At 44.8% G+C, this 27,724-nt stretch overlaps 1 protein-coding gene across 9 annotated transcripts in view; it reads left to right on the top strand.

The window, feature by feature from the left end:
- LOC129386799 (uncharacterized) overlaps nucleotides 1-27,724 on the top strand; it is a 155,293-nt gene that overhangs the window by 43,965 nt on the left and 83,604 nt on the right. For 7 of the 9 annotated variants that reach the window (XM_072289777.1, XM_072289774.1, XM_072289778.1 and 4 more), the window contains one exon: nucleotides 23,803-25,580. The exons of the other annotated variants lie outside the window; for them this stretch is intronic. In XM_072289777.1, coding sequence (XP_072145878.1) covers nucleotides 23,803-24,878 — 1,076 coding nt within the window. In that variant the 3' untranslated portion in view covers nucleotides 24,879-25,580. Of the gene's footprint in view, nucleotides 1-23,802; nucleotides 25,581-27,724 lie in introns of those variants that run through there. 9 annotated transcript variants of the gene reach the window in all.

The raw sequence follows: 27,724 nt of genomic DNA, 5'->3' as shown, positions 1-27,724 counted from the left end.
CATGCAGTTGCAGCGTAAAATTTTCGAAATGGTTTAAAAGATGTTTATTGCCAAGTGTGTGGAATTCGAATATGCTCTTTTTCACAACATAATAATCATACAATTTCGACCGATTTTTTTTTGGACACCCTATTTTCTGGGCCGGCCGGAATATTTTAGCTCTGCAATATTATTGCCAATTTGCTCCATATAGTTATGTATAATAATAACGAAAATTTTGATTGTTTCGAACTGTTCTCGTTTAATTTTTCTTAATTTTTCTCACGATCGCAAGTTCGAAGCTACCGAAAATGCAAACATCGCTGTAATTTTGTTTTCCTGCAGGCTCAAAGCAGTGTTGCACACATCTCGCATGCCGATTCAGAGCTACCATTTCAGGTGCAGCCTCAATAGGCACCACTTGGTGCACTCTCCCACAAGCCTTTATGCTGTCATTGCTGTCAGCACTCGTCAGTTGTATATGGCCATGGGTACTCTAGGTATCGCCTGTCTTGTGCATTGTGGTTTTCTTCAGCTGCATACTGTGATGCTAGGCTTAGCCACTTCAACAACCGATTGTCTTCCGTGGTTTCATCGCCAGTTGTTAACAATGGTGCTGACACTGCCTTTGTCATCCACCGCCTTCCGACAAAGGCTTTGAAGCGAGGAAATCATAGCATATTGACGATAGAAAAGATGGCTACCATTATCGTGAAAGTGCAAAGGGACTTGTCGCAATCGGACATCGCAAAAGAATTAGAACTCTTGAAGCAGACAATATCAGACTACATAAACAACACGGTCAACATGTTGGAAGCCACTGAGAAATCTTCTGGATCCCACAGTGCCCACCCATAACTTGAAGGTATTCTAATGTGACTGAAAGCCATGATTACCATGCAAGTGCTGGTGTCCGGTGATGTTGTCAATCAAAAGGCAGAAACCGTAGCACTTCAGATGAACATTGAGGATTTTCAACTTAGTGATGGCTAAGTCCAAAATGTTAAGGGGTCTCTCACCAGATGTGGCCATTTTGAGCCGACAAGCACCGTGTATACAATGTGTGCTAGCGTTCGTGTCTGCTAAGTATTACATCGCTATGTGCTGCGGAAAGAGCCTAAATTTCAAACCAAATGCCGTTTGCCTTTCTTCTCGCGAGCTTTGTGCTCCCAGCAGGAGAGTTGATATATTTCTCACAAATGCGCCTACGTACATTGCACTGCTGTAACTTCACTCATAGTGACATGTGACTCTGTATGGTCTGTGGCGAATTAGTCAGAGAAAGGCGCTCAAGACAAAGAGAGGCCAATGCGCGAGTTAGTGATGACACTCAAGCAGGGTGGCTCCGATGTGGCACATGGGGTACTCAAATGCACTCGGGACGAAAAGCAGCCAGTGAGCGGGAACAGAACATTGGGGGTGCTAGTAGGCACCTGTTTCACGCGCGTCTCGAAGAGTTGAGCAAATCCAAAGCTGGCACGGCTACGAATAGGATACACATCTAGGCAGTCGACGTGACGAAAGGGCTTTCCAAAGAAGGGATTGCTCCCAGTGGCCAAAAGCAGAGGGTACGTACCTCATGCTGTAGGTGTCATCTGCGTCGAAGGAAATTACGTCCATGGCCAGGGGATCAAGCAGGAACGAGGGCTGAAAAGGGGCCTGCAGTGACGACATGCTGAAACCAAGTTGGGTGGCAGTTATATGGAGGTGGGTTTGCACAAGGCTCACCCGACGAGCAATGGTCAGGGAAGGGCACGACGCTCCTCTACTCTGCAACACACAAAAGCACTTGGGCAGGGTTCATCGAGTCTGACATGGCGCAGAGAAGGTTCCAGAGTCAGATCGCCAATAAGCACAGGTGTTTATTCAACCAAGATGCAGCACAGTGTGACAGTCACGGCACTTACGGGAAAAGGCTCACCGCAAGACTGATCGACTATGCGTGCCCGCTGCGCTATGGCTAACTGCGAAGCGGCCAGCCAAGTGCGAAAACTAAAGAATTGCAGGAGCAAAGGGCCTTGTAACCACCTCGTTGTGGGCCTGTGAGCATCTGCCGCGGCAATGACGCGCTCAGCGAAAGAGAGCTCGGGTGGAGAGGTGCCCGGGGCCTGCCACTCGGGAGGCCAATTGGGGCACATCTTGGTGACATTAGCTCACGCGGTGATTCGACCCTGGGAGGGATAAGCACAGTTTGTGCAAGAAATTAGCTTCGGCACGCTAGTTGTGTCAGCCATGTTGCCGTTACGGTGGCAGTTCCCGGAGATCAAGCTAAACACAGTGCAGGAGTTGGGGGACGAGGCACAAGAAGGCACCTCAATCCCCACACCATGCAACGTGCGGGGGAACAGATGTCAGTGACCAGCCGAATGGTACAACCCAAGTTAGCCCATGATTCATATACACCTGCCCACTTGCCCTACATTGTGCAAAGGGTGTGGCAGATTTGGAGCCTGTCCAGTGGCCATCATGCTACCACACTTGATCCTCCCACCACCGCCACCGCAGCAAGGACAACGAACAACACTGGCGAAGCAGTGTTTGGAAGCACAAGCATGGGTACAACATATCGACGACAGAGTCAAGGCCTCCTAAGACCATGCACAACCACAAAAAGGACACAAGCGGCTACAAACACTGTCGCACGAATGACTACGTTACCACTCAAAAAGACCGCTGGTAGCAGCCACCCCAGTTTCGAAGTGACCTGCGTGAGCCGAAAGGCTCACCTTCATCGACGAGCAGAGATATTTTCTGCGAATTACACCGCAGAGTCCGCTATCGCCGAAGGCACCCAATGACTCAACATTAGACGACTTAAATAAAGTTCGATGGAAAGTGCTGCGACACTGTCATGATGTACAGCAGATCGTCATGCTGGTGTATCAGCGAACACCTTCCTGGCGCCTAAGTCGAGAACAAGAACGACATGGGCGAATTGCTATTGATGAACTCGTCCAAAAAGAAAAAAAAATAACCCCCTCTGACGACTCCGCGGCTGCTCGGACGTTGTCAGGTGATTCCTTCCAGGCTTGTCAGGCTTGCCTTCCAGCCTGGTGGGATACAAGTAGCAACTGTAGTCGCTGCTGCTGCTGCAGCGAGCGTGTTAGCCTGCTGCAGACTCGGAAAGTGAGAAAGTGAGCAGGTACAACTTGCACCGATTCGACTACTGGCAGCTGAAGAACTCCGTAAGGACAATGTGCTTAAAGAAGTGAAAAGGTCCTTTTCACTTCTTCACCTGTACCGGCCGAGGAACTGAACACCGACAATCTACCTAATGCTACTACGACTGCGCATCAAGTTGCCGGGTTTGACACATCGTTTCACGGTGCCAACGATTGTCTGTGGAGCCTGTGCAGTGTGAGAGCTACGCCAGACATTCACGTGATACCAACGTCATCTACGTCTCCTACATGGGTGTACTTAAGGGACTGCACTGCGCGGATCACGCCCAGTGGGCACGGCGGAAGCACCGAGACCATGCGTCTCACGAATCCCTTCTTGTTTATTGTGCAGGTGAGGCAAGACCATTTGGTTCATTCTTACCGTAGCAACAACGTATGCCTCTTGCTTCTGCTGTGCCCACGGTCCATTTTTGATCTTACATTGATGATGTATCACTGTTTTGTTAATTTGTTACCATGTTGTGGAGACATTGAATCTAATCCGGGTCCTTCTACTGAAGACATTCTTAAAATCATATGCGACGACATACGAGACCTCAAGCAAACAACGAACAGTAAACTTAGTCTACCGACAAACTGAACGCCATTGACAGGAAATTGGATAACATAGCTTCAACGGTCACCAAATATACGAGTAAAGTTGATGCCTTGCAAGAGACAGTTGACAGCTTACTTTTGAAGATTGACGACCTCGAGAACCGAAGCAGACGTAGTAACCTCATCATTTTTGGAGTAAAGGAAGCAAAAGGGGAGCATATTGCCTCTCTTGAGCAGACAATATCGAAAGATATCCTTGACGACCTGTTGAAGCTGCCCAACGTGGTTATTGAACGAATCCATAGAATCGGTAAGCCAACAAAGAATAAGTGTCGTCCAGTTATTCTCAAACTTGTTGATGGGAGAGACAAATTTAGGATTTTGAAAAGCTGTGGTAAATTGCGAGATACGGAATTCAGTATTTCGGAGGACTTTTCGCCTAGGGTACAGTCTATCCGCAAAAAGCTTTGGGCAAGTACCAAAGTAAACAGGTCCAATGGGGATAAAGTCATCCTTGTTTTCGACAAGGTTAGAATCAATGGGACCCTTTACTTTTGGAATGAGGCGCGGAATGAACTTGTTCAGTCTACTAGGCAATGACCACGCTCTTGGGATGACTGCACCCAACAATGCAATCCAAACAACCCCCCACCTCAGCCGATAGTTCCTCACAACCGAAGAGCTTTATCCTTAATGAATGTCAACGCTAGAAGCATTGCAAATAAAAGCGATGATCTAGAAGGTTTACTCATTGCTTACGATCCTGACATCACCGTGGTAACAGAGACTTGGCTTCACGATAGCATAGATGATGCAGATGCTGTACCTGTCACGCATGAAATCATCCGTCATGATCGCTGTTCAAGAGGGGGAGGTGTGGCACTTCTGATGAAGAAAGGCACTCGGTATACGCTGGTCCCACACAATAAGCAGATTGAAATGGTGTGGATAGCTGCCAAACTTTCCGGCCAAAACGCACTTATCGGAGCTGTCTATAGGCCACCCAATGCTGACATTTCTATGCTGGAGGCACTACACGACTTTCTGTCCGACAACAAAAAGCGCTACAGTTGCGTTATAATGAGTGGCGACTTCAACATGCCTAATATAGACTGGGACTTGATGTGTGCTACTTCCACATGCCATCACACGGATCTGTTGCTAGACATCGCATATGCCTTCGATCTCCACCAGGTAGTGCATACCCCAACGCGCCAGACTGCTGTATCAAGTTCGATTCTCGACCTCGTCTTCATATCTGAAAATGTCAGTCAACTAGGTTATACTGTCGATATCGTGCCCGGTATATCGGACCATTTCTCTGTCCTCTTTAAAAGCCAACTGTGGCGTAAAGCTGAGCACAACAACCTAAGGCCCTACTATGATTTTAATAATGCGGACGATGTCAGCATATTAGATTTCTTAGAACAAGACTATGATTTCTTTTTACAGTGTCACAGAAACTTTACAACTGTTAAGTCTGTGGCTGCACTTCGAATATTCGGTGCGTCATTGCATGAATAAATATATCCCGAAAAGACATAATAGCAAACGTCGAAGCCCCTGGATGACGCGCGACATCATTCATAGAAAGCGGCGCGTAAAACGATTATCGTCTAAAAACCAGAGAGATAGCGCCACCTTGGCTGAGCTGCGATCGGACTTGCGTTCGAAAATAAAATCGTCCAGATTCACTTTTTTTAACGTCAAAATGCACAACTTCCTTTCCAGCGATCCGAGAAAGTTTTGGCTTCACTTGACGCAAAAGAAGGAACCAGTTAATAAATTGAAAATACACGATAAGGACGTCACTGACCCAACTCGTATAGCAATGGCATACGACTATTTTTCGTCCGTTTTTCTGCGCAGTGCTGATAACAATATAGATTTCAGCCATGCAACTATGTATGAACTTCCAGAGCTAATAATCATAGAAGAAGGTATTTTTTCAGCATTGCTTAGCTTAGACAGTAGGAAATCTTCGGGACCCGACGAAATCCCCAATGCATTTTTGTTTAGATACGCGGAGTGGTGTGCCAAGTATCTTTATATTATTTTTAGCAAAAGTTTGGAGAAAGGAGAAGTTCCTTCTGACTGGAAAATAGGCAAAATTATACCGATACACAAGACTGGCGATAAGCTCACAGTAACTAACTATCGCCCGGTGTCGTCGTTGTGCACAGCTAGCAAGGTATTAGAACATTTTCTTTTCAAACATTTAAGCAGTTTCCTAGAAGGCAACAATTTTTTCATGAACAGTCAACACGGATTCAGGCGTGGCCTTTCAACAGTGACACAGTTACTCCACATTACTAATGATTTGTTTGCAGTTCTTGATAACAGTGGCCAGGTCGACATAATCTTTCTAGACTTTGAAAAAGCCTTTGACCGCGTGTTGCATTCCAAAATGATATTAAAACTAAAGCATCTCTTTAGAAATGAGCGTATTCTGAGGTGGCTTGACTCTTACCTAACGCAACGCCAACAATATGTTCAAATAGGTGACTCAATGCAAATCATCAATGCTTCCAGTCCTTTCAGGCGTACCTCAAGGGTCCGTCCTTGGACCATTACTTTTTCTTGTTTATCTGAATGATCTCTCACTTGACACTGCTGTACAATGCCGATTTTTCGCGGATGACTGCGTTGTTTATCATGCCATTCAAACTAAAGATGATCAATTACTCTTAAGTAATTCTCTAACATCGATTGCTAACTGGTGCCAGACCTGGAAAATGAGCCTAAATATCCCTAAGTGCTCCCAAATGACCGTAACAAAAAAGAAGAGTCCATGATCGCATGGATACAAAATTAACGACGTTGGCGTTACTCTTGTCGATACGTTTAAATATCTGGGGATTAAAATATCTCGCGATTTAAAATGGAGTGCGCACATTAACAAGATAGTTTCGTCAGCCTCAAAAAGACTATGGTTACTGCGGCAACGTCTGAAGCACTGTACAAGCAAGACGAAACTAGTTGGTTATACTTCACTGGTGCGTCCTCTACTTGAATATGGCGATGTCGTTTGGGACCCGCACACTAAGACTGATACAGGTAAGCTGGAAAAAATACAAAAAAAGCACTCAGGTTTATTTTTAATGCCTACGGAAGACAAGCATCACTATCTGATCTCCGTTCAAGGTCTGGTCTTCCAACACTGGAGGAACGCCGTAAGCTACACCATCTGAAGATGCGTTACACGATAGTGAACGGCCAAGCTAGAATGAATTTTAACAAATACTTACAGTTTAACACGTGTAGAAGTACCCGCGGAAAGCACGAACTTACCCTTATTGTGCCCCAGGCTAGAACTATCGCTTATCAATTTTAATTTTTTCCTAGAACGATAAGAGAATGGAACAGGCTTCCACAAGAGGTAACGAACAAGCGTACTGTTGACTCTTTCTTATCGGCTATTTCTCAGTTGTGAGCGAAGCACGCAATTCCTTTCGTACCGAATTTTTATTCAACTCATGTCATTAGTTTCAGAGATATTGTTCTGCGCAGTAACGTACAAGTATGATCTGTGTTGCACTGTGTGTGAGCTTGCTGTGTTCGAATTTTATTTTGGCATTTACTTTGCTTGTACAGTATCCCTTTGTATTTTCTATGTACCACTCCTGCTTTGGCTGCTAAAAAGCAGCTGGCAGTATTTTCAAATTAATAAAAATAAGCGTCCCCTTTGGAACTTGATGGTGGGTTGTGCCACCAAGCTCATATATTGCCTCATGTCCTACCTGTGTTAAAAAAAGAAAAGAAAGGAATGAGAAAAACACCTTGATGAATTCCCATAACCAAACTTTCTGAACCACTATTGTGAACTTTGTTTTCGTATGCGTCTGTTGTTTGTAGTTTTCCTACTTTCACCAATCTTCCAATCGCCTCTTACTAATCTCTATTGCAGACATCTTTCCTTTTCCCCAGCTCTCTCTCAAACCAATAGCTTCAAGGAGGCCAGTGGTGCCTAAATCAGCTGCTGGGTAGATATCTTCATATTCTCATAAAACATGCTCCATCGTTTCCTTAGCTTTGCCACAGCAAGCACATGCTTCTTCTTCCTTCTTATATCTCGCTTTATAAGTGCGTATTCTAAGGCATCCTGAGCTCACTTCGAAAAGTAATGAGTTTCCCTTTGAGTTATCATAAATTGTTTCTTTCCTAATTTGGTTTTTTTATCTTTAGTAGTTACTCATAGCAGGTTTCCTTTCTATTGCCGCCACCCATGAGATTATCTCCTCTCTCTGACTTTCCGCTTGACGCTCTTTGTTGCCATGTTGCTCACAATACAGGTTGCATACTCGCTGGTAAGCTTCCTACTTCTTTTCCTCCACTGTGAATCAATGTTTTTCCTGTACATATACCTGAACACTCTCCCAGCCCATTAACTTTCTTCCATATTCCTCAGTCGCTCTTCAGAATCAATTTTACTGTGATCTTCCCTCACTTCAAATCTTGTGTAGCCCATATCACCCTGCACAGCTTAATTTATAGGGTTCCTGTGAGTGCCCAATGCGAGGCGTCCTGCTGACCTTTGGTTGCCATTGAGTCCTGATTGTACCCCTGATTTCTAGCAAACAAACAAATTTCTAAATGTAAGTCTATATTTGGTTATAGTGACGGCGTACGGCTGGCGTCGTGCAGGCTTGAACACAAGCTCTGCCGCGTTCCCTCGTTGGGCTCCGTGGTGGGCAGTTAGCACTATTGCCGAACAAATACATTTTCTTATGGCAGCGCAAACTTCTGTCTATGATCGGCCTCTTAAATGATGCCGCACCGTTGCAGTTCTTTTTTCAGAGCAATGCCGAATCATTTCCCAAGTACTATGTTGTCCACAGCGAAAACAACATACCAGTAAGAAAGCTCTCCCCATTCCTAGTGGCCATTTGTCTAAAAGACGAAATCGGACCTACGTACAATGTCTCAAAAATGTCTAGCAGGGACCTCCTCCTAGAACTAAATGACAAAGATCAAGCGCGAAAGCTCTCGGCACTTACTAGTATTGGCGACACGACAGGGACAATTTCACCACACAGAACGCTAAATACAAGCAGGGGTGTGATATCAGTGGAAGACTTTATTAGCTTGAGCGATGAGGAACTGCTGGAAGGTTTCCAAGAACAAAATGTTACCAAAGTACAAAGAATTGTCATCCGCAGAAACGACCAAGAAATCCCGACAAAACATCTTATGCTTACCTTTGGAACGATTGTAATGCCTACCTTGCTGGATGCAGGGTACGTAATAGTAAATGTCATACCATATATCCCGAACCCCACACGTTTCAAGTGCCAAAGGTTCGGACATGCTTCACATGCATGCCGAGGCCAAACAACCTGTGCTAAATGCAGCTCCAATGATCACCAATCTGACAATTGCACTTGTTCCCTACATTGCATTAACTGCAAAGGAGACCATCCAGCTTACTCAGTTTTGCCCTTGCTGGAAAAAGGAAAAAGAATTGCACTGACCGTGAAAGAAAAAATCTCGTTCTTTGAAGCCAGAAAGCAACTATCGTACCTTTTGCGACGTGGTTATGCCAATGTGATGAAGGGGGGGGGCAGCATCACAGAGGCCTCAGAAGTCCTCCGAGCCCATGCACAGTGGTCCCATAGTGACCCCTCCCACCCCCGTGGTGGAAGCAACCAGTGCTGCTTCATCATCGTCGAAGGGCCTGCAGACACTAGTTCCGCAGGGCCATAAAATCAAACGAACCACAAGGCCCGAGACACGTGTTTCGGCGCCCAACTCTCGGTCCTCCAACGCTTCAGAGAGAGTGATGGAGGTCGACCCAAGAACCCCGGTGTCATCGACGCCGAAGGACAAGCGCTCTCTTGAGCACCTAAACAGGGACAAAGTCCCAATAGCCACTCTAAATAAGAAAGTCGTAACCTAAAGGTTGTCGTTCGTTTGTATCAGCCTTCTTTAGATCCATCTTACCTAACATCTTTATCTCCTATTCACTCGGAATGCCATTTTTTACCTTTAAATTTCATATTGTCTTTCATTATGCACTTGAATTGCACAGGTGCCTTACATAACTTAGGTGACATCAAAGACCTGTTATTTAACTTCTCTCCTGTAACCTTATGCTTACAGGAAACAAACCTAGGCGAAAAACAAAAATATTTTAAAAGGTTTCACTGTTGTATGGCGCGACAGTACTCAGGTGAACCGGCTTTCCGGTGGTGTAGCCATTGTTCTGCAGGAATTTGGTGTAATGCCTACAGATTGAAAAAAATGCAGTAGTAGTGCCTTTTTTGAAATGAGGTAAACCCGCAATATCCCCTAGCAGCTACAGATCCATTGCACTTACAAGTTGTCTAGCTAAACCCTACAAGAGTATCATAAACATAAGACTCACATTCATCCTTGGATCAAGAACCCTCTTAGACATGCACCAGTGCGGCTACAGAAAGGGCTGCTCGACAACTGACCACCTCGTACGACTAGAACATGAAGTACGTAAGGGATTTCTATGCAAACAACACTGTCTCGCAGTTTTCTTCGATTTAGAAAAAGTGTATGATACCACGTGGCGGTATGGAATTTTAAGAGACCTGGCTGACTTGGGAGTTCATGGCAGAATGCTCAACTGTGTCTGATTTTATGACAAATAGAAGATTTCAGGTGCGTCTCGGCACAATACTTTCATGCACATTTACACAGGCAGATGGCGTTCCACAGTGTTGCATTCTGAGCACGACACTCTTCATAGTCAAAATGAATTCTGCTAATAAGATCATCCCATCCTCTTTTATGCACTCAATATATGTATATGATTTGCAAGTGGCTTGCCGCACCTCAAATCTACTCACTTGTGAAAGACAACTACAAATAATGATAAATAAACTCACACAATGGGCTAACAAAAATGGATTCCGTTTTTCAGCAGACAAAACTGTTACAGTTCTCTCCTCCCAGAAGCGAAGGTTACACTGCAATCCAGTTCTCACATCGGATGGTACAACGTTGGCAGTCAAAGAAGACCACAAAGTTTTAAGCATAACGTTTGACACAAAGCTGAACTTCCTAGCCCACACTAACACAACTAAAATTCAAGCAAATAAAGCACTAAATATCCTCTAGGTGTTATCGCACAAGCACTGGGGTTCTGACCAAAGTTGCCTACTACACATATGCCGGTCCCTTACACGTAGCATCCTCGACTACGATATTATGGTTTATGGTGCAGCTAGGCAGTCATACATCAAGCGACTTGATCCAGTTCATAATCTCGGCCCACGACTGGCAAGCAGTGCCTACAGTACATCGTCTGTCCAATGTTTATACCGTATTTACTTGCATAATGGCTGCACTTGCGTAGTGATCGCACCCTTAATTTTGTCGTCAAAATTCAGATTTTTTTCTTTCCCATGTAATGACTGCACCCCGAACTTGTTGCAGCGATATGTCATGTGCCAAGTCTAGCTAATGATGATCGCGCTTACTATCTGTCGAATGCTACACAAAGGACTCTTGAAGACTTACCAAGCGGTCTGCACGCACCCAACATTCTTAAGCAGATGCCCCATTTCATTCCTTTCATCACTTTCCGCACTTCCATAGAAGAAAAGGCTGCAACCAAACATGCCTCAGCTTTATTATTTGTAGGTATCATAATGGTTTTGGTCAACAACACCAACATAAAAGGCACCTTTCAGTTCTTCTCGTCTGCACTCGTGGGCACGCAAAAAATCGCAAGCGGCAGCGATAGTGGCCACGTTTGCACTGATATGTTAGAAGGCTGACACTTGTAGCACAGCTAACATATTCACCCACCCTTAGCAGAAACGTACCTTATTAGGATAGCAGTGAAGACAAATGCTGCAGTTTCCGCAGCATGCCAGCCATGGGTTTCTGTCAGCTAAGTGCGCCCATCTCTCTTTCTGTACGCTCAAAATGGACATGGCTGTGTTATTGTCGCAAACTTGCCGGTAATAACGATATTATTCATTACTGATATGGAAGAAACTGTTTCAATGCACGTAATGTACTTAAGAGAAGAAAAATAATTGTGTTCGGCGCGTTCGGCTTGCTCTGGCAGCCGCCATTTTTGTTTTGATGTCCCGCACTGACAGCGGCAGCCACCTGCTTGTTGACCCGTTGTTATCCCGCAGCAAATGCGGGATGAAAAAAGAAAATGTTTCTTTTCACTGGACATTTAACCCGCATAATGTTCGCACCCATGAATTTGCGTCAAAGTTCTTGACAAAAAAGTGTGATCATTATGCGAGTAAATACGGTACGTTGACTGCAATGAGCATTCCTTACAGCACTGCAGAGCACTACTTACACTTTCCTATGTACTGAGAATTCGGTCATCACCACAACATATATGCTACAGCATCGTAACACAGTGAAAATTACGGGTACAATGCAGAAACCAACCCAACACGGTTCGGCCACTTGTCTTACGACACGCAGAATACAATCAGACTTATGATGTTCCTCATCAGGTCCTGCAGGCTTCTGAAAGACCACCAAGATTGCCCCCATGGTACAACTTTTCACAGCTATGTGACTGGACGTTGCACATAACGCTTCTATGAGGTGATCCTATGCAGACTCTGAATTGGGCTTACACATCTGACGCACAATTTTCTACTTCAAAACGAAAACCCGCTAACTTGCGAGAAGTGCCATGAACCACTTGCAGTAATGCACATTATTATGGCATGTCCACATACTGAAGCACAGAGACGGAAGCTTTTACAGAATCTCTATAGATTACACTTACCTTTACACCCCGCCTCAATATTCAGAGATGATCCGCTAGTGCCCTTCACTGATTTGTTGAGCTTTTTAGAAGAAACCTGTTTTTGCACAGACTATAAAGTAATGCAGCTTTCGTTGCTTGAACATTTGATTTCTTAATATTATTACGATATCATCGAGCGATGCTCAAGTGATGAGCTGCCGCGAGAACGACGACGAAGTGGGTCTGTGACCTTGGCGTGGGCGAGTGTCGGCCTGGTGGTCTGGCTCCAGTGTAAATACCCTGTATATAGCCTCTTTCATCTGTGTTTTTTCACACGTAACAATATCTTGTGGCTGGCGCAGCATGGCCTTAGTCGCTCTTGAGCCATTAAACCCGAATTAACTAACCAGCTTTAACATGACGCGTTTATGGTCACTACCTATGCTACTATACCCTTCCTCGTCAATGACCATTTCTCTCAAATAATCATGAATTCCTTCTATCATCCGGCAGTAATCAATTGTCGAATGGCGGTTTTCCACTTCCCACGTGGCCTGCCTGTCATACTTAGGCCCTATAATCATGATAACGATGTTATGTTGCTTACAAAGATCTAGCATTGACTTCCCATTGTTGTTGGTATAGCCATATAGATCCTGTATGTGGGCATTCATGTCACCTAATAGAATAATTTCGGCACCATTCCCGAAATCCTTGACATCGGCATTTAGACATTCCACTAACTCTTGATTCTTCTCTCTGCAATTATTTCCAATCCACAAGTATGTTACGCCTGCAGCTAAGTTTTCTTTCCCCTCATTTTACATGACAACCATAGATGCTCTTGACATTTTGAATTTATTATTTTCCATTTGGCTCCCTGATGGATGAGCGTTCTGACTCCCTCTCCCTTTCTTTCAGATTTATTTCTATTGCACCCTTCCCAAACATAATTCTCAATCACTCGCGGCTCTTTCGATATTCTAATTGGTGTGTTTCTGAAACCGAATACACCCCTATTTATTCTTTATTTAACTGCTCCTCACTCTCTACCCACGTCTCCTTTCTTCTGCCGGCCTGCATGTTTATGTAGCCTTTGCATGGCGAGCTCTCTTTCTTATTTTCCTCCTTTTGCTTTTATTTTACAATGCTATTCCGAGGTTCCTTTAGGGGGACCTTTTTCATCACTACTTACACTGGCCTCCTGATCGTCCGTGGGCCCCTTAAGAAAGCAACCGCACGACCAGCAAGTCGCCAGCTGACTTCTCGTCCAAGCCTGTGGTTGAAGTAGGACCCGTCTCCTTAGAAACCACCACACCTTTTCACTTCCCTGTTTACTTTACAACAGGGTGTCTACCAACCGGGAAAACCAGGCATTCTCAGGGATGTTGAGCAGTCTGGAAAAACTCGGGGAATTTGTGCCTCTATCAGGGAAAATTTGCTGTAATTTTATTGAAAGGGTCCAAAGTCGTGGTAATGCTGGCTCGAGTAAGAGACAGGAATCGTAATGAATCGTCATTGGTTGTCTGTCGTCGGCTTGAGGAGTTGCCAGTGTACAGTCAACAACCGACTTTCCGGATTCCCGATAATTTGGATGGATTGGCGGCACCACCACGTAGCTCATAGAGTAAATGTATCAGAACGTCAAAAATTTCGGACGCAAGAACTCTTCGACGTCCGATTTTCTGGACGTTTTGCCTTAACCGCAGGTCCGAAACGGCGTTAATCGAAGCCACCACCGCTGCCGTTTTGGTTACCTCGCCGCCTCGTACCGGCGCTCTCGCATGCAGATCCGCTGGCAGCCGTAGCCACCACTGCAGCAAGGGTAGGCCTAGCTGCTTCGACGTTCGCTATGAAGCTTCTTGCCATTGGGTGCCGTGTTTTTTATTGAAAGAATTCGCTGCTTTCAGCAATGGCACGGACTCCGCCTTTGTGGCCTTCGCGATTGGTTTAGAAGCTTGGAAAGCACAGTGCGTTGCATAATGCCGGTTGCCGAAAGTCAGCTTCGCCTCCGTACGGAAATGTTACTTGGTGAAGCATACGTAAAAGTATTGCAGTGAAGCATAACAAGCGTGGGAAGCGGCTATGCCACCGGACACAGTATGTATTCCTTAATTATATGCGCGTGCACCCGGTCTCTTCTGTCACAGTACGAGCACTGATATGCCTAATACGTGTACCGACTGGCCTTCAGAGCGTTTTCGAATGTGCCTATGGCGGTTTGAGCTTTTAAGGGCAGTAAATGACATGCATTTATTTTTTCCAACTGGCCGATTTTTCGGACGTTTTGGCGACCCCTAGGGAGTTCGTAAAATCGGACGTGGACTGTGCAATTGACCAAGATGATGCTTCAAATGGTCCGTGGGGCGAACGAGTGGCGGAAGGAGTACAAGAACAGAAAGGACCTATGCATTGAGGAAAGAATGGGAAAGCAAGCGTGCTGCCGCCATTTTGCAGGAGCTTGAGCTCAAAAAACAATGTTGGTTGATTCCGAGATACAGGTGTCCCTCATCCAAGCCAAAATAAACTCTTTAAAGCAGTGAAACACAATACTGAGGCGTCATGCGCGGGCTGAGAGTATGTTAGGACAGTTGAGGTTGACTTAAGAGCTGTCGAGAGAGAATCTAAATTGTGACAAAGTTCGGGCCTCATACCACTGAGCTTGCTATCAATTGATAGAAATAGCTCACATTCGAAAATATTTGGTTCTGTATGAATCTCCTTTTCATTCGTATTTGAGAATGTTCGACTCGATTTGGAATTTTTTTTCAAGGACGTTTTATTTGCTGTGCTTTTTACTAACCCCTCCCGTCTATTCTCTTTTTGCATTACATAAGCACTTTTCCTTAGTATTCAAATTGAATTAATTCGTTGTTTTTTAAAAAAATTTCATATGCTTACTAGAGAGTGACAGCATCGGGTGATATGGTTTCAACCCGTCTTGACATAAAACATAGTTCTGCATCACTCTGGGAATCTTGCAAAGGCACTCAGGGAAAACCTGGAAAACTCAGGGAATTTGGAAATGTCAACTTGGTAGACTCCCTGTACAACGTCGAAACCTTTCTCTCGGCTCATAGTCCATATAGCCTCATTAGTAGCCACTATGGCTCTTTGTACGTTTCTGTCACGTACAGGCACATGCGGCACCGTACACAAGATCTGCTCCTGTGGGGACAGCTCACGCAAGTCGTTTGCCTCCTTCGCCAACGGCTGGGCTAGTCCTGTCTTTTTTGTTTGGGACGTTATTTAGCCCACCTGTGACTACGACAAGGTCGCGTGCGGGGGCTATTCCCGCAAGCTTTGCTTTTGCTTGCTCCATGGTAGTGCCTAATGTCACTCTTGGAAATATCCCTACCGCCACTCTTTTTTCAGCTTTCACCCTCTCCACAGTTGCCTCTGAGCACCTAGCCAGGTTTGAGTCGCCGGCGATAATCATCCTTTCACTTTCTCCTATTGCCGAGGCCTCTCCCTGCTTCCCTTTGTCATGCTTTTCTGGTCGTGGTGGTGGTAAACTTTATTGAAAGTGGGAAGGGGAAAGGGGGAGGTTTCTGTGTGGTTTGGACTTGACAATGGGCATTGAACTCTGCATTCCTGCTTTTCATTTGTGGTCGTATCAAGATAGGTGAAGCTCTTTCCAGGTACTCGCACCCCACTTTGCATACCTTCCACGTGCTTTGTTGACACTCCCTCTCCTGTCATGTTGGCAGACTGCTTTGCATTGTTGCGACCATTCTCCTTCATGATGGCGGCCCTGTACAGCTTTTCTTCGGCGGCTTGGCCTTTTTTTCACCACCTTCTGTCCATCACGCTCCAGCTCTTTGACCTGTTTCTCAAGCTCATCCTGGAAAGCCTCCATTTTGTTCAGCCTAGCATCGACATCACAGTGTCTGGCGATTGACTTGATTTCCTCCCTGTTCTCATCCGGCCCCTTGTCTGCCTTGGGGGACTCCCTGTACACTGCACGCTTTGCCATCTTTCTTGCCATGTGTTGCACTTCGCTTTTTCTAATACAAGCACCGAAGCTTTCAGAGCATGTGCCTTCTAGCAAAGGCCTATATGCACAGAATCTAGATCCTTAAAATGCTGCAAAGTAGTTATCACCAATGATTTAGAAGCAGTGAATGCCACACAGACTTAAGGTACGACACGTGTTCCCACGTGTTCAAACACGCTCTCACTGTCCTACCAAAGCAGTACTACCGATAACAATGCACACAGACTGCAACCAGTAATAGCTAATGATATTGCGACTTCCAAACTACTATTTAAAAGCTACAAAGGCTAACGTCCCAAAACGGTTGCACGTGTTGAAACGAATGGATGCTGTGGCTATCCGACGGAACTATATATGCACTAAACACACACACACACATAAATACACAAAAATACAACTAGTCAATTACTATTTAAAGGCTAAAAAATCAGGAAATCAAAAATAGAAGCAAGCTTAAAGCATGTACAAAAAACTCGCCATGTTTTCGTCGATGCCACGGGGCCCTGGAAAAACACGTCCATCCGCCGCAAACATCACCGACACCAGCAGGATGGAAGTGGTAAAACTGGTATACCAACTATGTGTCATTGAGTGGGGGGAGGGTCAAACCACAAACTATCTGTGCTCTCTCTCTCTCTCTCTATATATATATATATATATTGCGAATAACTATAACAACATGTGAAATATTGTTGAAATGCTGCACTCAGTTATATTTAGTCGCCGACCGATTTCTCAGACTACAATGGGACGGGACAAATGTCCGAATAAAACAGTCTGAAAAAACTTGTGAACAGGAAAAGTGAACTTTATATTTGCGGATCAACTTTGAAATAGTTACGGATTGTGCCTTGCCTCATTTTTCACCTGCTTGCGACAACATACGCTTGTATTTGCGCGAGAGTCGTCCTCTCGTCGTACACATTTGACAGCAACATCAGCGCACTGTTAATGTCCGATGTCGTTGGTTAAGGACAGCTGAAGGACTCGTCATGGGATCCGGAATCATTTTCTTGAAGCATGAGCACTTGTGTCGCGATCTCGTCGTCAGTAGGCTCCGCGCACAGTTCAAGGTTCAGCAGCGCAAAATCCAGCGTGCCTATTTGCTATCGTTGCTGGCTGAACCGCCTTCCACGAATCAGCAAGCATGCAGACTGCCGTGAAGAGGTTCACGGTGTGCACTTTTTCGTTGTCGATGCACAGGATTGTGCGGCGAAGCAGACTGGCACGGTAGAGCGCTTTTAAGATTTTGTATCTCGCCCTGGCCCATGGGGTGTAGCACACTTGTGGTATTCGGGGGCAAAAATTCCAGCCGGATGGCCTGGAGATTGTCTACAGCGCCATGGGCTGCACATTTGTCGACAAAAATCACCACTTGGCGTTGCTGGGATCGAAACATTTCGTCCATGCGGCGCAGGTAACCCTCGAATAATGATTGCGTAATCCATGCCTTTAAATTGCTCATGTACCATACTGGCAGGTTTCTGGGGCCCTTGAAGCATCTGGGGTTTCGCGACTTTCCAATCACAAGAAGTGGAATTTTCTCGGTACCGGTCGTGTTCGCACCGACCATAACTGTAATTATTTCTTTGCTGTGCCGCCCTCCGGTACTTGGATAACCTGAGAAATGCAGCAAACGGTCCAGCAGCATTCTAAAGAATAAAACCGTTTCATCGCAATTAAAAATGTCCTCAGGGCTGTAGTTTTGCAGGACAAAGATCAAATCATTGCTGCAGTATTCTGCCACCACAGCCTGATTGACAGCTCCACTGTCACTGCACATCTTCTTAAAGGGACCCTGAAACGATTTTGACGATTTTCTACAAACGTACTGAGTCGTTAGAGTAGGTCCTTCTGATCATTAATTGACACATCTAAGTGCTCCGCATAAAGCGTGTAATTTATTATAAGGTTTTAAAAATGCACATCGCTGCCGATCGGAGCACGCTGCTCGGCGGAATTTTAAGCCGCCCCTACCCATATGACGAAAATCACCCATATGACGTCAGTGGGGCGAGCTATCCGATTGGCTGACCAGGGCGCGTGATCAATAATTTTTTCAACTTTATGGTAAACAAACGATCTTCGTAATAGTTGAAATGTTAGTTCATTTGTTTTTATAAACAGAAAGTAACATAAAGAGAATGCACAAGAACAATTTTTCAATACAATTAAGCACCTCCGGCGCACAGCAAGTGTCGTCTGCTTGTATTACAACGTACTCCATTCTGACGAGAACTCCGCGGTCAGAGAGGGTCGGTCTCAGTCTTTTCGCGAGCACTATGACTGCAAACGTAGCGACTGGCAATATGTCAAGCTGCGACATCGTGTCCCTCTGCAAGGCAGCATACGAGCGAACTGGCTGCTGCGCATCGGACTGCCGCTATCCAATCGGCGCCAGGGTTTGCGCGTTTGTGGCTGTCACTTTACACCGGAAGATTACTAACGCAATAGCGTTTCGCGAGTCCGGTATTAGGGAAAATGCGAGCGCAATGGGACAGGGTCTGGCCGCTTGAGTGTGCCGTAACGGGATGAGCCATGGGATGAGCAGAATCGCAAATGTGAATGGTCTGCACGGTGCAGCCACCTGGTGGCACAGAGCTCAACCATACACAGTAGCAGTAACGAAATGTATTCTTCTTTGCTGCTGATGTGTATTTTTCGCAGGAGTTTAATCATCAACACTTTGTTTTTATAAATGTTTAAAATGTTTTACACTTGGTTAGAGCAATATTAGCGCTTTGTTTGGCTGGTTAAGCGCTGCGCCAACAAGCGGCTGGACCGTGCAGACCGATCAGGCCGCACATACGTCTACGCTAAAGTTCCTTCATCAGCTTGAGTTTATGCCTCCAGTCATTTGCCGAAACGTCCAGCTTGCCTGTGGTTACCGGAATACCAGACATGTTCGGCGCTACGACAGAATGCTCGCAACGCACGCTGCTTCGATAGCTCTCGCATGGGGTCGACGGCCAAGCGGCTAGCGGAGAGGTTTAGCGCGGGCGGGGGCTGGCTCCAAAACAACCGGAAGTGGACGATGTGACGTCGCATCGTGACGTGAAACCAGTGAAGGCGGAGCTTAACCCCGATCGCTCGGCGAACGAGTTGAGGAGGAAAAGCATGACTAGGGAGGAGGGTAACGTCAAATCACTTGTAGCTCCATTAATACGTAACGCTTCACTTAAATTGTGGTGTGAATGTTCTACTTAAGCTGTACCCTACGCGTCTACAAAATTTGTCCGAACCGTTTCAGGGACCCTTTAAAGGATACTCCATGCCTTTTCTTAAAGCTGCGGAGCCATCCGTCTGTGAACTGTAAGTTCTCAATGTTCATCTTGATGGCGAGATCTTTGGCCTTCTGTTTAAGCGTGTCACCAGAAACTGGAAAATTCTTTGTCAGCACCCCTTTAAGCCACAATTTAAATGCGTCTTCCAACTGCAGATGAACACTCTTGCGGTCCGTTTTTTTTTTCTTTCTAGTGAATTCTCGAAGGCAGACAGTATCTTGCTCTTGTTTCGGATGTAATCTGAAAGTGCTTGCTTGGACAGCTGGAAGTGCTTCACCACGTCAGCTTGCGTCCGTCCTTTCTCCATGAGTTCAATGATCGCAGCTTTCTTTTCCAAAGTTAAGGTGGTGTAGTCGCCGCGTTTCTTCTTTGCAAAGTTCGGCGGAGAGGTGTGAGGTGAGGCCATAGCGTAGAGAACACACAGCAAAAATTCACTTCCGAAAGGCGAGAATATCCCGGGAGACAAGCTGGCTGCACACAAGTGGCAATGGTAACCGTTCACGATGATGGATGGATAAGGCTTAACCCTTGAAATCGGGTGGCGGCTCATGCTACCTAGCTGCGACACCAATCCAATTGAAGCCACCAGCGGTTCCAAACAAGCCTCAAGCCAGCATAATTCATAATGGTGGCATGCGGGGTGCCGGTTGAGCCCCAAAAAAGGAAGGCATAGGCGACGACTGTCTACAGCTTATCAGAGTGATTTACCTAGAAAATACAGTTTGCGAGTGACTGAGGCAGAGGTGCCTGTTATCCCCACTGCTGTTTATGATGTTTATGGCGAGGAGCGAAAGGGGCTGGAATGAAGTAATATTGGGTTTAATCTCTCATACAAGCAGGCCGGTACAGTAGTATAGAGCAGCAGCATCCAGGTTTATTTTATGCGGACGACATTGTGTTACTAGCTAACACGCAAAGTGACATGCATTGTCTGGCTAATTCTGTGGACAGGAAGGCCATAAGTTAGGTCTGAAATGTAGTGTTAAAAAATGAGGTGTAATAGTATTCATTGAAAACAGCGAACAGACAGTGACAATACAGGGCCAGGAAATATCTTGCATAAAAGAATATAAACACCTCGGTATACAGAGAAATGAAGGCAATAAATATATGGAGACACAGGAAAAAAGAATAATGTAAAGGGGAAAAGAAATGCGGCCATAATGAAACACAGAGCACTAGGGAGATACAATAAGTCCGAGATGCTGTGGGGTATGTGGAAAGATCTAATGGTTCCAAGACTTACATTTGGAAATGCGGTTGTTTGCTTGAAATGAGGGATATAGTGAGACTCGATTGGAACCAAAGGTCAGCAGGACGCCTCGCATTGGGCACTCACGGGAAGACTATAAATGAAGCTATCCAGGGTGACATGGGCTGGACAAGTTTTGAGGTGAGGGAAGCTCACAGACAAATTAATCATGAATAACGACTGAGGAATATCGAAGAAAGTGAATAGACTGGGAGAGTGTTCAGGTGTTTGTACAAGAATAACATTGATTCATAGTGGAGGAAAAGAACTAGGAAGCTTACCAGCAAGTATGCGGCCTGTGTGGTGAGAGCACAGCAACAAAGAACATGAAGCGAGAAGTCAGAGGCTGAAATAATCTCATGGGTGGCGGCAATGAAAAAAAAAAAAACCTACGATGAATAACTACGGAAGAGGAAAAAACTAAATCAGAAAAGAAACAATTTATGATAACTCAAAGGGAAGCTCATTACATTTTGAAGCGAGATCAGAATGCCTTGGAACACGCACTTATAAAGCGAGATATAAGAAGGAAGAAGAAGCATGTGCTTGCTGCGGTACAGTAGGGAAACGATAGTGCGTGTTTTATATTAGAATGTGAAGACATCTTCCCAGCGGTTGACGTAGCCATCACTGGCCTCCTTGAAGCCCTTGGGTTCAGCAAGAGCAAGTGAAAAGTACACATGTCCACAATAGAGATTAGTAAGAGGTGGTAGGAAAATTGTTGGAAGAAAAGTAGGGAAACGACAAAAAACGGAGACGTACAAAAGCAAAGTTCACAATAGGGGGTCAGAAAATTTGGTTGTGGGAAATCATGTTTTTTTTTTTTTTTTAACCTAGGTAGGATATTAAGCAGTATTGTAGCAAGAGCTTGGTGGTGCAACCCACCACCTCCTCTCCTTGCTGGAGCAAGGAGAGCAGGTGCTGCCGGTGAGGGGAGCAAGGAGAGGAATGGAGCATGGAGCAATGGAGCATGGTATATTAGAATGTGAAGATATCTGCCCAGCGGTCGATTTAGGAATCACTAGCGTCCTTGAAGCTCTTGGGTTCATCAAGAGCAGGGGGAAATAACCATGTCTGGAATGGATATTAGTAAAAGGCGACTTGAAGCTTGGAAAAAGTTAGGTAAACTAGAAACAACAAGGGCGTACAAAAACAAAGTTCACAATAGGGTTTCAGGAAGTTTGTTTATTGGAATTCATAGGTAGGACATTGGGCATTAAAATAGCAAGAGGTTGGTGGCGCAACCCACCGACCTGTTCCAAAGTGTGTTGTACGGGAGCACTTCGGCGCCAGTTCTGTGCCAGCACGGAGGAAGCAGTTGACGTTCATGTGTGTCTCACTCTGGCAGTTTTTCAGTCTGTGGCTGCCTTGTGTTAGTGGCCCTTTTCCAAACGCCGTGCCCATGTTGCTGAGACGAGCATGCCTGTTAAATTATATATATATATGTGTGTGTGTATATATATATATATATATATATATATATATATATATATATATATATATATATATATATATAAGCAGCCTTGCTGCAACCGAGGGGTCAGTTGGGCACGATATGAAACTAGTGTGTGTGTCATTCCTTCGGAGCCCCCGATGGTGCTTGGTGCCTCCATTCACACATACTACAATACCTTCACCCGCTAGTGTGTTAAAATCCACTGCGCTTTGCAAAGGGAGCATACCATTCCTTGTTGGTTCCAGCAATCATTTGCCAATATTTTGTGATGGCAGAGCACAAGGAGCAGAGCGCACTCCAAAAGTAGTTGCCGTATTTTTGCACCTCTAAGCCGCACCAAACATCGTAAAAAATTTACTGTAATGTCAGGATCGGGGTGTGAATTACTGGAATTTGGATTTGAAGTTTTACTCCATGACAACACAGCGTGCACAGCCCCAAAGCCACACTTCAGGGCAAGGTTCTCGCGTACTCACACTTTCGCTATCTCCTGGGGAATCCCACTCTTTTTCCACCCCTGTGTGTTGAAGCTCCCTTCTCTCCTGCACGGTCGGTCATTTTCCTCCTCTGTGTGGGTCGCCATTTTGCATTTAGCAGTTAGTGAATAGTGCACATGGTGCTAGCAAAGTTGAACTTAGGTCACGATAAGCCGTGCTCAACGGCCCTGCTCCCGTCTCCGGAAACAGTAAAGCAAAGTCATTGGCTGAATATACGACACGCACAAGTGGTTTATCCCCAAATGGATGCTGTTTTGTAAACATCTAGGGGTTGCGTATGCAGTTGTTACCATGGGTTATAGACGCATATTATTCTTTTTTTCTTTCTGGGCTGTTCTGAAAGAGGATGTGGGTTGTAGGTTGTAGGTTGTAGTTTGTAGGTTGTAGGAGTTGGCTAGGAAAACTTCGGAATTTCCTAGCCAGCTCCTTGCAATCTCGACTTATGATAACATTGCCAAAGTTCAATGTGTGGTCAAGAAGAAACTCGCTGATGAAGTCTCGTATGAAACAAATTTGTTGTGTCAGCGAATCATAAATTTTGCAAGTGCCTAATGTGGTTACTGGGCATCAAGTGATCATTGAGGATATGAGAGCAGGCTTGGTCAAAGCATTTTTGAAGTGTTCTCTAAGGGTCATAGTAGAGAGTAGTCAAGCACTCCACATTCTGTCACTTTGTAATTCTTTAGCTTGCTGAAAAATCCCTTTTATAAGTGGACTTCACAAACAGGGTCATGAAGCATTCAAATGCAGAAATATTGAGTAAATAAAAATGACCATTAGTTCTTTGTTTCATCATACTTAAGGTCACCCTGAAGATCTCCCAAATCAAACGAAAAAGATAGCTTGTCCTTAAAGTTAGCATGTGTTCTTTTTTGGCATTTCCTAAAAGCTCTTATTTACTTTTTTTATTTGTGCAGCATCGAGGCCTTCAATTTCTGCGTCAACTGCCAAATGTGACAACTCAAAGCAAGGATGCATCCACCGATGTCTGCTATGTGACTATGTGGCAGATGAACTATTTCTTCTGGAAGCACATGCCACCATCCATACTGGCGAGAAGCCATTTCATTGCCCTTCATGCTCTCGGAGCTTCTCATACAAGTGTTATCTGGATGTCCACCTGCGTACTCACACAGGCGAGAAGCCATTTGAGTGCCCTTCATGCTCTCGGAGCTTCTCAGAAAAAGGCCACCTGAAAGCCCACCTGCGCACCCACACAGGCGAGAAGCCATTTGTCTGCCCTTCATGCTCTCGGAGCTTCTCACGAAAAGAAGACGTGAAAATCCACCTGCGGACTCACACAGGCGAGAAGCCATTTGACTGCCCTTCATGCTCTCGGAGCTTCTCACGAAAGCCCCACCTGAAAGCCCACCTGTGCACCCACACAGGCGAGAAGCCATATCAGTGCCCTTCATGCTCTCAGAGCTTCTCACGAAAAGAAGACGTGAAAATCCACCTGCGGACTCACACAGGCGAGAAGCCATTTGACTGCCCTTCATGCTCTCGGAGCTTCTCACAAAAGCCCCACCTGAAAGCCCACCTGCGCACCCACACAGGCGAGAAGCCATTTGAGTGCCCTTCATGCTCTCGGAGCTTCTCAGAAAAGGGCCACCTGAAAGCCCACCTGCGCACCCACACAGGCGAGAAGCCATTTGACTGCCCTTCATGCTCTCAGAGCTTCTCACTAAAGGCCCACCTGAAAGCTCACCTGCGCACCCACACAGGCGAGAAGCCATTTGACTGCCCTTCATGCACTCGGAGCTTCTCACAGAAGAGTGGCCTGAAAGCCCACCTGAGCACCCACATAACCGAGAAGCCATTTCATTGCCCTTCGTGCCCTCGGAGGTTTTCATTGAAGAATGCCCTGAATTTACACCAGCGGGTTCATACAGGGGACCGGCCATACAGTTGCCCCGTCTGCTCCAAAACCTTTATGCGGTCTTATCACTTGAGCGCACATAAGAGAGCACATCACCACACTAGTGTAGGGTAGGTCAACAATCACGTTGAACTAGAGTGACTATTAAAAATTACGGACGTAATTGTTGCATAGTGTTCTGCTGCATCAGTTAGCAAAAGTGTTTCCATGTGCTCTTAAATGGTCCCTGAAAGAAACACTTTTTTTGGGTCACAATCTTTTCTCTAGATCTTTTCTGAGTATGTCATAGAACATAGAGCAAAAGAAATGATGAAAACTGACAGACACAAAGCTGTTACAACCGAGAAAATATTAGATACAATTAAAACTCGATATTATGAAGACAGTAAAATTAGCTTTTTGCTTTGCTATGTTGTGACTTTTCATTATTTGAAAAGTATTTAATATTTGTTTCGATCTCAAAAATTACTCTTTGCATGCCCCTACAAAATATGCATTTTCATTGTAATACTTATTACATTACAGATGTCTGTATAATCTGCTTTCTAAGTTCTGTATATTTTTTTTCCGCATTGTTTTTTGGTACATATGAACTTGTTTTGTTAGACCTATTCATGTATTTATTGCCTCTAGGTTCTTGTGTACATGGTTCATCCTGGAGAGTCTTTTCCGATTCTACTCGCACCACATTTGATAGATTGGCACATTTTAAGAGCAATTGAACGTTTCATATTTTTTTCCATGATAGAAACAGTGCAGCCAGCACTTTCCATTGTCTGTTTCATCAGAGCACCAAATAAATGCCTGTGTTGAGTATTCAGTGTCTGTTCTCGGTATTTCAGTATAGTTATGTAATATAGTTATGCTATCATTTTATTGTATCGAATGACGCGAGAGAAGTTCAGTGACGATAGTTGGCAGTTCATTATTAGCACAGAAGGCACTTGTAGTTAATATACATGAGTAATTTTTCTTGAGTTTCCCATGCCTAAATAATTCCTGCATTTTATTTCAACTAATGTATTAGCATTTCTATAAACACTAGTGCGACATATATCTGCAGGAATATTTGTATAAAATTTACACTTTGAATCAAGCATACAATAATACCTTCGCTGTATAGTACATTTGTGCGCAGAAGGCGAGGAATTTGGTCAATCCTGTTTTTCAACATTTGGAAACCTCTTTAATTGCAGCTGTGCCAGTCTCTCATAAGGGATTTCCTCACCAACAAAATTGTGCACAGGACATGTTTTTAAGATAATATATCCAAGAATTAACTGTTTTGATTAAGGGTGTGCGAATATTTGATGCTTTTGAATAGGTGCCTAGTAAGTACAAATATTTTTCGAATAGCCTTTGAACACTTAAAACAGTACCTGCGCACAAATAAACCTCAAATGGAAGGAAAAGTATGATAAATGTCAACCCCGTGGGCATAGTATAGACATGAAATGTGAGGACTTGCGTAGTAGAGGCTGTGTACGTTGCTCAGGGAGCTAGACCGTCCTGTCTCTACAGGGATCATTTGCACTTTCCAAAGAGCCTTTGTTTGCGAGCAAATTCCCCATTTGTTCCGTATGCTCCATTTGTGCTTTTAGTAAACGATGCTTCTTAACATGCGGCGGAACGACAGGAACTTGCCAATCTTATGAACACAAGGATTTGCACATTTTTTAATACATACTTTGATAATAGTTGTTCTTTTGAAAACAATTTTTTGGCCCTTTTCGATTCATATTCCATTCAATGTGAACAATTCGTGGAGATGACTCTCATACATCCCCTGATATTGTTTTCCCTGCATGACTTCTGTAATCCGACTTCTCTGCGTGGCTTTACGGCAGAGCTTGGTGTGGTTGTAGAGTAGTACGAGAGATGGGGCGAGTGTTGCGCTGCCAACGCCACCTAATGGCGGGGTTACTTGGGCACAAAAGGGAGAAGGCTGTTCCTCTTTGGCGCGGGCTCGGCGAGTGGCGTGGATGTTCCGTGCGCGCGCGCCGATCCATGCTTCTTTGAGACTGTTGCGAGGCCTATAGTCGGGTACAACTTCAGAAAAAAGGGGCGAATACTCCAGCAATGGGCGTGCACTCTAGACTGGCATCACTAGCCGGACGGCCGGTAACGCCGGCGATGGAGAAGATGACCGCCTGCACTTTGAAAGGCTGAATGCATCAGTTGTGTGCCTCTGCCCATCGTTGGAGTGAATTCCCAAACTGTTTGTTGTGGTCTATTATGCTGGAAATATTATTGTGAGCTTATGATGCACGATTTGTGGCATGTGCGCTTATGTTGAGCAGTGATCCGCCGAAGAAAGTCTGCAGTGAGCATCGCTGATGCTATGCTACGTGAACTAGCAAGACTGCAGGCTTGCAAAAAAAAAAAAAAAAACTGAACGATGAAAAAATGAACCTATCACATTCTTGAAAATAAGTTTGCGAAAACACAAAACAAAAAATTTAAATCTTATGGTAATTAAAACCAAGAGTACCTATATAAAGTTATGAATTAAGTATTTTTGTATCTTTCCTGCTTCTATCGTCATCTTACCCCAGGTTTGTAATGGTTTCGATAGATTCATTTTTTAAAAGTAATTGTTAATTAGCAACTGATCCACTTTACGCTTGGAAAAGGAGTAAATTTATTTATCTTTATTTATTTATACATACTGCAGCCCGTTAGGGCTATGGCAGGAGTGGGTGTACATGCGAGGAAAACTGATTATGATATCCAGAAACAAGAACATAGAAATATAAAATGTGAAGGAACTATACATCAGTAATAGCATTTAAAAATTGAGATATGGGTAACAAACGAACTTCGGCAAGTAACAAATTCCACTGTTGAATCATGCGGGGGAAAAAACTATTTGAAAGTGTTAGCGCGTGGGTGGAGTGGTCTGATATTAGAGGCATGATAAGCTCTAGTTGAAGTTGGCCAAGCAGGCATTAAAAGGGAGG

This window comes from Dermacentor andersoni, chromosome 8, assembly GCF_023375885.2.
Source record: "Dermacentor andersoni chromosome 8, qqDerAnde1_hic_scaffold, whole genome shotgun sequence".
NCBI lineage: Eukaryota > Metazoa > Arthropoda > Arachnida > Ixodida > Ixodidae > Dermacentor > Dermacentor andersoni.
The sequence above is the reverse complement of the archived record's forward strand: the minus strand, read 5'-3'. Positions and strand labels throughout refer to the sequence as shown.